We start from the raw sequence: 11855 nt of genomic DNA, 5'->3' as shown, positions 1-11855 counted from the left end.
TGTGTGTGTGTGTGTGTGTGTGCGCGCGTGTGTGCGCATGCGCGTGTGTGTGCGCGCTCCATTATCATTGTCATGATTTTTAGCTTTTAAGTCCATCATCATATTCTCTTTGTCAATATTTGGTTACCATGGCGAGATGTTAAAAATTTTAAAGTCTCTTTCCTGTGTGCATTTTTTGGTTGCGGTGACCTTTATAGTTTTGATTGTCAAAGTTAGAGTGCTCATGATCTATTTGTGTTCCCTTTGACTTTAGTCATTTTTCTAAAGAAAGATTTTTCCAACCCCCCCCCCCCCCCTCTTTTTATGCCTCTAATTGGTTACATAAATCTTGTCTGGTATGAATGAGAAATGTTGCGGTGTTGTCAACTGCAATCTTCACCCTTATTTACCAATTCATTAAGATCTATCGATGCAGGACTGCTGAGAGGGAATGACAACATAAATCAGAGCCGGAGACATAATGGCCCTAATCAAGCAGAAATAACTGGAAACGTCACAATGAGCTATGTCTATGTAGCTGTGCCGACCGCGCCGGGTTCCCTGCGTCTGTTTCACCGGATCAGCGATGCTGCGGAGAGCACCACAGAGTCTGATCTCCCCCCTGACAGCGGCTCCGGCTGCGTCTCCTCTTCCTCTTCCTCTTCCTCTCCTCTTCCTCCCTTGAGAACATCAAGACGAGTGAAAGAATTTGTCCGTTTCAGACTTCTAGAAATATCTGTCTCTCTAGCTCTAGTTTGCCCCCCATCCTATAAAAGCCTAAAAATATCTTTTTTCTGAATGGCGTTCTTTTCAATATGCGCGGACCATAAATCCAGCAAGGTCGGAAAAGCCCCCTGCATTCGCCGCACCTCCTCTAGACTTGATAAAGATGATTGGACGAGACAATGAAGCCTCCCCTCTTTATAGGTCAATTAACCCTGATTAGGTGGGCTGAGTTAATTAATGGAATTGGCAAATATGCAAATGAGAGATGGCTGATCAGCTTTCGTCACTGTCTGGCTCAGCCACAGCCACAGCAGCAGGTTTTCCTTCCTCAGCGGAGCGAGGTGTCCTGAAAACGATACGGGACAAGAATGAAAAAAAAAAAATTGACTTTGCTTTTGTTGCCTTTTTCTCTTTCTGGGAACAGTGTGCTACGCTTCAGTAATACTTCACATTTTGGGCATTTTATTGTCTGCACCAGTTTTATCTCACATTTAATTCATGATTTTTATTCAATAATTCCACGCTGTCCTATTCTTTGCTTTCATGTACAACACCGTGCCACATTTCAAAGCTGGTTGTATTCATTTAACATTGATTTGCGTTATGGGACTATCGTGCATCGCAGTCAGTGTGTCTCTTGCATTTGATTCTAAAGACACATTGTGCTGACTCTACAATTGAACACACACTTTACACTCTTCTTCTTTTTTTTTTTTACTTTGCCATTTTTCCCCTTTTTCTTTTCTCTATGCAACACACTCACACATCTATTCAGGGACACCAGCAGCACACTGTGGCAAATAGTTGGTCTTTTATCGTATTCAGTCTCATCTTCTTATTGTAAATAGGAGAGAATTAGGTTCAGAACATTCTCCACTGAATGTCTCCTATCACAGAACTACAATTTATTGTCGGCGCGAATAAAGCATTGAAATGTGACAGAGGTTTTCCTCTCAATGTGGGGCTCATTGGACAGAAGATAACCACATTTGATTCTGTTGCTTTGAAAAATGTTAATCCAGAAGAAAAAGAGAAGGAAAAAAAAAAAAAAGCAAAGTCCATTATTCATATTCATCTCTTTTCATTTGGACCTACTTCTGATTTTGTAAATATGATTTCTTCAGCCTTCTTTTCCCTCCCAAAGCAATCCCTATTCACTTTTGAAATTATTCTATCTGAGAGCAGAAACCATTACCATACACAGGTTTATAAGAAATAGTCATTAATGCTCTTTTATGGTGGCCCTTCAGTGCCAAAAAGGAAGCTTTTAATTCTTGAGGCGCGACAGCCTGGCTCGCCTTGTTTAATCCGGGATTTTTTGTCAAACGTGACGTTCCAAGAGGTCATTTTTCAATCGCTAACTCCACACTCATTGTATGCTGTAATGAATTGCTTCATCAATAGAAATGAATTACAGTTCACACACAAATAATACCATGTACATGATTATAATCACAGATTTGTCGAAGGCATTAATATTTAGCATGCCTTGCAAAAAATCTTCATACTGATGAGGTTATTAAACTTTTTTCCTTTCTTTCCCACTTGTTTAGTCTTTGGATCAAATTTATGACTTCCAAACGCTGTGGTTTTAAGCACCATTTTTTTTTTTTTTTTTGTTAGTCGGCACATACATGGCATTTGATTTATTAAGCAATCTGAAAGTATTGAATATGCAAGCTCCTGCCCTTGCCCAGTTACTTCTTTATTTGGTATGCATAGTAACTTATGGCACTGATGAATTAATTTCACTCAAGCACAGAATCTGTGATTATTTTAAATGGTAACCATAACTCGACTTGATCAGAGAGCTGTGAGGAGTCAGCAGACTGTGAAATGTAATTTCTATTATTATTATTTTTTTTTTTATGTTTTGATCTTGGAAACCTAAAGAATTCCAGCTTAGCCACCTGAAATGTGAATGGATAATGAAAGGACGTCTGGGATCACAGATTTACCGGTCACTCCCCCTCCCCACCCCACCCACACACCTCCACCCACCTCCACACACCTCAACTCCTTCATTCTTTTGTCATTTTAAATGAAAATATTTTTGCAGCTCATGCATATAAAATGAGGATATGGATCAGTGTTTTAAAACGAGACACAGTGGAGAACATCTTCACGCTTAAAATAGATCGCTTGGAGACTTTCAACAAAACCAGCGTCAAGTTGTGTGTGAACGTACAGTGTGTGTGTGTGTGTGTGTGTGTTGCATTCCTCAGTGTTGGAACCCAGCAGACAGCTGTGTATTCCCTATAGATGGATGGCTAGTGTCATAGTGTGTGTTTACTGCACATGATAGAGCGGCAGACAGGCCAGGTAATGAGGCTACATTAAGGGCTTTTAGAGCTCGCAAACAAAGATGGAGGACTGCCTTTTCCCCCTTTAATGATAGGTGTGTGTGTGGATGTGCAAAGCTGGGATATAGAGAGAGAGTGAGGGTGGGGGGGTAACAACGTAACAAACGGCTTAATTTCCCTCGCACTATTGTTGTGTCACTCTTAAGACTAAGGAGAAAAAATTCTCCCTGTGTCTGAGGCCGAATGCGCCATCAGGTCCTTTCCTCAGATTTTGCACCTGATGGAACGGACTTATTTTCCTCGTGCCAGATTCAAAGTAAATATTTGCTGCAGCTGAAAAGGAATAGGAAGCAACTATAGCTTTGCACTGAGAATGAGACAGAAGCCAGAGTTGGGCTAAAGATTTGTAAATGACAAAAAGTTTTTCGTTATGTTGATTTTCTACAGAAATATTGGAGTTAACAGTGAATCCAGAAAGGGGGCCAAATCCAGGCCCTTTAGAGCATCCGATTCGGCCGGCAGGCAAGATAAAAATGACATAGAAAACATGAATTATTGTGTATATAAAACTCACTAATATTTGCAGGTGCACACAGTTTTCCCGGTGCTTTTATAGCATGATGACATTCATTTTTAATAGTTAAAATATTGAAAAAAACCTTCAAAATTCTTAACAAAATATTTTAATTTTCCTAAAATGATTATATAACGATTTCCTTAATTAGTTTCTTACATATTTTGTATTTTATGTACACGTACAAGTGTAAACTATGGCACGATAATGTTGAAATGACTTGTTTTCCTGCATAAAATCTGTGGCCCTCTTGAGATCAAACTGCTTTGTATTTGGCCCCTGAACTAAAATTATCTAATGCTTTCTTTACAAATCCTTCCAAACTGTATATATATATCATTCCTTCTCCTGAATCACTAACACATTACCAGGTAATAACCAGGTAATAACAGCCATCCTCTCTGCTTCTGAGCATCATAATAAGTCCACTAGTCCATCCCTTACAGCTTAAAGAATTGGCAGCATGTTGTGGGTGTGTTGATACGCAGGACACCAGCAATTTATTGCTATTGAGTGCGTGCATGCACGGCCAAGTTCATACACTGACATACATCACAACAAGGGGCCTGAAGCTGGAGGTGTGTGTGTGGATCCTTCCGACCCAGTGGGTTTAGGCTGTGGTTGAGCTGGAGTCAGGGCTGGTATCCCCTCAGGGTAGAAGTCATGGAGGTCCAGTGGTGGACAAGCTCACAGTAGTTTCATTGTCACACCCTCAGGTCCTGCGTATTGTCATATATGGCTCCCTCTCAAGTATTGTACAAGTGTGTGTGTATTAATGTGTGTGTGTGAGGTTGTCTTTGTGACAGTTCCATCACCCCCACAGTCAGCGCTGCAGCGTGGCCGCCCGCTCCTCACTACAGCCTGGCTGTGTTTCTAATTGACATTCTAATTGGCATATTTGAATGCTGCCTTTAGATGGCTAATTAATTTATCTCACCGCTGTCATTAAGGTTAAAGCACCATCTGATCTTTGTGAATACACTTAGCATATATCTGCATTATCGTTACATTGCAGCCTGGCATTTTTCCCACATTTTATATATCGGAGGAGGGTTTTTGTTGTAGTGAGATTAAGACTAAGAGCTTTTTTTTTCCCAACCCATCGTTTAAAATAACAAATATTTCTGCAGCTTTTTATAAGTTGGTAAATGGGGGGAAAATAAAGGATTAGATTAAGTTTTTCACGTAAAAAATGACATTAATTTGTTAATATCATACTTAAAAAAAAAGCTCCTTGATTAACCTTTCAGTTGTTATTAAAAGTCCTTATTTCCTTGTCTCATATATCCAAGTTTTTTTTTTTTTTGCACATCCATCGTTGGGTCTAAGAAAAAAAAAAAAAAAAGGGAAAGAATGATCCAGGGCTCTATTAGAATGTTCATAAAAATCGTAGTAAAAGCAATCAGACAGTCTTTCTCTGAATATTTTAAACATTGGCCATGTAAAATTTATGCCTAATTTGAATACTTATTAGCCGGCTGATCTCGGCGGCAGCCTTGAGTTTCTTATGCTGAGATTCATCACCGGATTGGATGTCACATTCTGCCAGTAGCTCCCCCCCCCACCCACCCAACACACACACCATCCAACCCAACACACACACACCTACTCTTCCCTCCTACACACTCCCTCCTTCTTCTCCTTCACTGTCTTTCCTCCCCTCTTTCCCCGTCTGTCTTTTCTCACCGTGTCCCTCTCCATCAGCACTGAGCGTCTGCAGTGTCAAACTAGGGGCCTGTTTGTTCACAAGCTCGCCTTGTCCTGGCCTCTTCCCTATTTACTTGTGTCCCGGGCAGCTGTCGCCCTGCTCTGTGTAATAGCTCAGCCCTGTTTGTTCTCCCTGCCTGGATCCTGTTTATCCTGGCTGTGGACTTCCTTTAAGACCTGTCCTGTATCTGCCCCTCATCAAACACACACACACACACACACATTCTCTCTCAAAACCGACGTGTATACACACTTCTATTAAAATGGTATTTACAAGGCGCATAGAATACACACTGCACCTTTATGGTCTGGGCACAAAAACATCTCTCACACACACACACACACACACACACCCACACACACACACACACACACACACACCCACACACACACACACCACACACACACACACACAATCATAATCATCACTTCTGCCTCTGTTGTTGTAGATTCTCAGCTCTGGGTTTGCATTTATTGTGAGAATTGCAGGTCAAAACATTTTAGCTTTTGAAACATAAAACTAGCAAATTCAGAATCATATTTACCCATCAGTTTGATTTTAATATTGTTTTTGAAATATACAATTGCGTCATTTCATATTTAAAGATGAAAATATAGATCACATAAATTCTGGCCTGTGTTTTTCGAGTTCCCATTTGTTGGATCTGAGTGTTTTAGCCTTTGTAGAAGAGTCAGGCTGGAGCTTGTGGAGCTCCTGTCTGCTCAAACCGAAGGTACAGAGCAATAAATGCAGGGGATAGTGATAAAACATTTATACTGGATAGAGAGGTGGTAACATGCATAATGCATGCTGTTTTTTAGCACAATCATTAGTGATATTCGTGATAGAAAATGTTCACTTTCATCCCTGCTGCTTTTTCTCTCTGTCCCTCACCACTTTTGCATCTTTTTTTAACACAAGCAAAGCAGACAAACAGATGTTTTTGTTCGTTTTTTGAAAATCATTTTTGGTGTCTTTTGTATTTGCTTACAATAATAAGTTATTTAGAATAGTTTGCAAAATTAAAACACATAATAATGAATCAATCCAGGCCAATAATTACATTCAAGCGTCTTCCTTCTCTCAGATTTTTCTTTTAGCCACTGTCAGGGTGTCCCATCACCAGCCCTGTGTCATGTGACTCCATGCCCCTCCTCCTCCCCACGGCTCCACCACCACTGCAAATTTTTAATTTTGCATGCTGAGCTTTGTGTCGTTAGGAACCTTCAGTCCTGTGTGACAGACATATCAATAAATAAACCTTAGATGGCAAATATTTTCAGGACGGCAAGTAGAAATATAGATGTGTATACTGGAAATCAAGCATTTGCTTATTTGTAAATTAAAAATTACTTATTAGAATTAAGATTTTAATGGGATGTTTTCCATTAAATATATTCAAATTCAACGTGGGTGCTTTCATGTATTTCCATTTGAAATCGAGAAAAACATCTGCCACATTTTGGGACCCTCCCAGTTCCAAAAAAGCACCCGGACATGCATCTCTTTGTATTGCTTCATTTACACAATAAATGGATAATTGCTCCTCCTGCCTCCCCCTATCCCCCCTTGCCTTCACCATTCCCCCCTCCCTCTTCTTTAAATGCTTTAATTTGCAGAGGGGGACTGAGGGCTTGATAATGGATGCGTAAAGAAGAGAAAGAAAAATAGGAGGGAAAAAAGGGGGAATTGTAAGAAGAAGTGCCCTAACCGGTGCCTCTTAATCACTTCTAGGTTTTAAATCATGATGATGCAGGAGTCGGCCACAGAGACAATAAGCAACAGTTCAATGAGTCAAAATGGAATGAGCACCCTAAGCAGCAGCCAATTAGAGGCTGGCAGTAGAGATGGGAGATCAAGCGCTGGTGACACAAGCAGCGAAGTAAGCACAGTCGAGCTGCTGCATCTGCAACAACAGCAGGTACGTTGTGTTTCTCCCCCGTCTCGTCTCTACCCTGCCGCTCTCTCTCTCTCCCTCACTCTCTTTTCCCCTCGCTCTCCCACTCCGCTCTGCTGTGCTCAGCTCTCAGGCAAACGCTGTTGGATGTTAGGCAGGAGGCACCATGAATTATTGTGCTGTTTTGTGTGTTTTTTAGCACATAGTGGGGGGAAAAAAACATTGTTTGCATAATAGTCTGTTTATGTTGTTGTTGAGTGTTGACAGCAGTTTGTTTTGCCTGTTGGCGTGCTTTCGTGTTCTGCTGTGATTCTGTAAAGATTTCACTTTCTTTTTTTGTTTTTTTTTTTCCTGTTTTCCTTTTAGTTTCTACATTGCCGACAACCATTGTAGCTTTGTGTGTGAGCGTGTTTATAGAAATGTATGTAGATGGACCAGTGTGAGACACAGAAAGACTGGGTGGGAAAAGGTGTGTGTTAGGATAACGTGCTGCTGACCAGAGTGGACAGAGTGCTTCTTGTGTGTGTGTCTGCGTGTTATGGCAGTGCTGCATCCAGCAGAGGGCCTCCTAACTCGCCAGTAGTTGTAGAGACATTTATAAACAGGCTCACAAACCTTTCACAGGGACGCTTACAATGCTTTTGCATGCAGTCTGTCTATTTCTCCATCCCACTACTGTATAATCTGCCAAATATTGATTGTTTTTTCCGCTATTTCTCGTGTTTGATGGTTTTCCTGCCTGACTCTGGTTTGCAACTTTTCTTCAACTTTGTTTTCACACCCCTCCAAACCCGTGTCTCATTGTGCCGATGCTATTCATCTCAGTCGGAGCGTGTTAGGAGGAGAATGGACTGCACTGTGGGGGTGCTAGAGGTGGCAGGCGTTGTGAAAGTCAGTCGCCAGCAGAGTAAAAGAGTCAAGTGTCTCTTGTGTCTTTTCACTGTGAATGATGGCTTTGACAGTTTGCCAAAAGAGCAGTAGGAGCTTAGGTCAGAGGGCCGTGCCTCGGGGCGGGACAAGGGGCACAATGCCGCGCTCTCCTATTTTATTTTTTTTTTTTTTGCAGTAAGTTTTCATGCAAGTGTAATGTCTCTGTGTCTTGCAAAGGCAGCTGAAGCCCCGTGGTCAGCCAGCGATGTGTGTTTGTGTCTGTATGTGTTGGCATCAGGGGTATTTAGTACACCAAAGCCAAGCATGTCCTGGAGGCGCCCTTTTACCATCCGCTCGACCATTCTACCGTGACACCCCCACGGACAGCCATCCTCCATCAACGGCTCCAGTGGTCCTGCTGGTGGCTACAAACAGCAACATGACACTGTGGCCTCAACGCTGATTTATCTCTACCCTGTGTGTGTGCGCACATATCCACACACACACACACACACACACACACACAGACACATAGAAACACGCACATCTGATTGGGGTCAATCCTCCTTGCAGTCGTCACTCTCTTACATTTGATCATGTTTGAAAGAGAACTAGATAGAGAGTAAAATAGAAAAAGATGGGGAGCGAGATAAAAGAAACAGGTGGATTGTTTTTCTGTGGTGCAGTAGGTTAAAACGAGTGAGTATTCAATCAACTCTAAGGGAAACTCGCCTTTAAGCTATTTTTTTATGAGATAAAATGATGGTGTATGCCTCATAAATCAATTACTCAAATTTTTTACTCCAAAAAGAAGGAAAAACGGTAGAAATTGCCGCTTGAAAGTTAGTTTTCATCTCCACCCTAAACATTCTCTTTCCAATGTCGCGCATTGCATTGTGGGATGTTGAGTCAAGGAGATGTAAAAGGCATAGAAAGGTCTTTACTTCATTCTGAAACTAGAACAAAAATGGTGTCACTGTCTTCCTTGTTTGGTAAAAATAGATACAAGAAATTGCTGTAAGAATGAATTAAAAACACGTCCGTTTATGGGACTCCAAGTCCCACAATGCAAGATGAAAACAAACTTAAGCAGCAATTACAGCCTTTTTTTTTTCTTTTTAAAGTAAATCATGTTCAATTAATTGATTCATATTCTAGAAGGCCTACGCCATTATTTTATCAAATAATAATGATCAGCGTTCGCGACTTTAAGCTTTTATAAATATATTGTATTGTTATTCTTTTCTTGATCTCGAAAGAGGGGGATTTTGGACTTCTGCAATGTAAGCATAAGTGTTTACTTACGTATGTGTAAGATGAACGTACAGCGATGGCATTGGGTGCGTGGGCAGAAAAAGTGTGGGGGGGGGTGGATGTATAAAGAGGCCAGCCAAGAGACAGACACATTGAAATGAGCAGTCCAGCTAACAGGTCTCTGGAGGCTTTTTAAAACGGGGGGCCCAGTGCTGTTAACTTCACACACACTTCCTGTAGAACGCTGGTGAGAAAGTGGCGCTCATGGGCAAGGGATGATTGGAAGTAAGGAAAAAAATGAAATATATAGGCCTCTATGCAAAAGAGGAAGGCTTTGACTTGCAGAGTTCTATGGTGTGATCACCAAGATTTCAACTTTTTTTTTTTAATGTTCCGCAGCCAACATCAAGTTCCGTCCACATTTTTGCCGTGAGTTCCTTTTGAAGGATAGCTGTTGGGTGTAATTTTCCACTCACATTTGGAATGACATTGAGTGGTCCAGTGGGTATAGAGGCCCTGGTCTCTCATCACCATGCTGGGGGGATGATTAATAATAAGCACTGATGAATTCTCCACTGTCCCTGTGGGTTGTGCCATTACCTAGCCGCTCCAAAATACCACCTGCAGCTATAATTAGAAAAGCTGCCTCTTAAGGTCTGCTCACCTTAGACGTGGCCAAAAGATCAAGATTTTTCTGCCTATTTTTTATTTGCTATTGAAAACATTACTCACTCCTTGTAACCTTTTTTTTTTTTGCCATTAATGTCATTTTATATCTGCATAATAAACATTATCGCAATTACATTTTCGGTTCTCGTTATCTGTCGGGGTCTCATCACCCCGTTCCCAGGGTTGTCTAAATAGAGCTAATTTGATTTGAGATCACAGATTAGATACACTCTATCTGATTGCAATTTGCCAACTGCAGATATGTATCACAGAAAATGATGAATGTTACACAGCCCTATTTAAATTCCAAAACCATCACTAATAAAGTTCTCCTGTTCAAGGGAGGGGGAAGACGCTCTTAGCTCAATTACCAATCAATTTGACATCTGGCTTTGTCAGAATTATGCTTTAATATCATATGATGTTATGTATGTACAAGGAAGCCATGCATTGATCTGTGGATCTATACAGTAATGTCCCATAATGAGTCTATTAGTTGATTGCAGTGGTCTGTAGACTTAATCCTGGCGGGGTTATCAGTTGGATTGATGAGCCAATACCCAGAACTGCTGGCCTCTCTAAATGGACTCAGGGCTGTTGGAGGTATATTGATATTCAGAGCATGGGACCAAGGCCCTAGCTCCTGTATTACAGTTGAGTAAGTTGCCTGGATAGCTCCTGAAACAACACACTGCCACTATAACCTGCAACTCATCTGAAAATAAACCTCATTAAGCTTGAATCCTCAAATCTGAGCAGAAATGTCACTGGGTTGCAGCTCTCCGTGTTGGTAAACTGTTTTTTCTCAGCTGCATGATGCAGCAAAATGCAAACTATCCAACCCCATTTAAATATCTGCAGGATTTTGACATAAATTACAATAAGTGCGCCGAGGTGCCATCATACTTCTAGGCTAACCCTGTCGATATACGAGAGCTAGGCAGTGGTCCAACTTGAGAGTGACAGCAATTAACCTGCCTTCCTTGCTGTTTAGCTGGAGGAAATGGAAAGGGATGAGAAATGTGACAGGCAGTGATGGGTGGTATTTAGGGTTTAGGGGCAAATGAAATTCTACCCCAAATGAAAGTCATTAGGCAGAGAGTTACCCCCAGTGACAAAGGACAAAATGACAGTGTGTGCGTGTGTGGGTTTCAGTGTACAGTTGTGTCTATGACTAATTAATGAGCTTATTTCAGTCCTATGACAATGGATGTTTGTTGTTTCATTGACACACGGTAAATCTTACAGCGTCTAAAGAGACCCAACAACGCACCTACCATCACTTTTCCCCACAAATAAGCCTCAAGCATCTTTCGCTCTCTTTCTGCCCTTCACCTGCCTCTCTGAGTACATCACACACACATACACAAACACGTACTCACACACACACAAAAGATGCAAATCTGGGCTTTGCCCTTGAGCATAATTTAGAGGCCTAATCACCCAGACTGTCCCTTTGGATGGAAACAGTAAGAAAGGAGGGAGGATGGTGTCTCTCATTTGCACCCTTACACAAAGAAGCTCATTAGGTTTATCTTTCAGGCCTGAGATTGCCCCACTCAACTGTGTAAATAAGACGCTGCTCCTGGCCTGACGCATCAATCACCTCTCAGGACAGGAGAAAGACCTCCACCAAAAATGAACAATTTCATAAAGGAGTCCATTGTTAAGCGTCATCGTCGGCTTGGAGATAAGAGGTTTTCTGTGGAAGTGTTGGAGGACAGGTCCACAGTATGTCTTCATGAAATAATTTCCCCTTTTCTATAAAAGAGTGCTCTTCACTGGCAATTCACGTGACTTATTTACAATGGAAGCCATTATTCTTCTTATTTCCAACCTGGCTATCAGCAGACACTCCCAGCAGAATAGTACATA

General features: G+C 41.4%; 1 protein-coding gene across 2 annotated transcripts in view; it reads left to right on the top strand.

The window, feature by feature from the left end:
- The first annotated feature begins 7034 nt into the window (after nucleotides 1–7034).
- The window catches only part of LOC114464666 (forkhead box protein P2), a 71025-nt gene continuing 66204 nt past the window's right edge, over nucleotides 7035–11855 (top strand). For both annotated transcript variants that reach the window (XM_028449087.1, XM_028449088.1), the window contains exon 1: nucleotides 7035–7211. In XM_028449087.1, the coding sequence (XP_028304888.1) occupies nucleotides 7035–7211 (177 nt within the window). The remainder of the gene's footprint in view (nucleotides 7212–11855) is intronic.

This window comes from Gouania willdenowi, chromosome 6 (genome assembly GCF_900634775.1).
Source record: "Gouania willdenowi chromosome 6, fGouWil2.1, whole genome shotgun sequence".
In the NCBI taxonomy this organism is placed as follows: domain Eukaryota; kingdom Metazoa; phylum Chordata; class Actinopteri; order Blenniiformes; family Gobiesocidae; genus Gouania; species Gouania willdenowi.
This window is presented reverse-complemented; position numbering and strand designations above follow the sequence as displayed.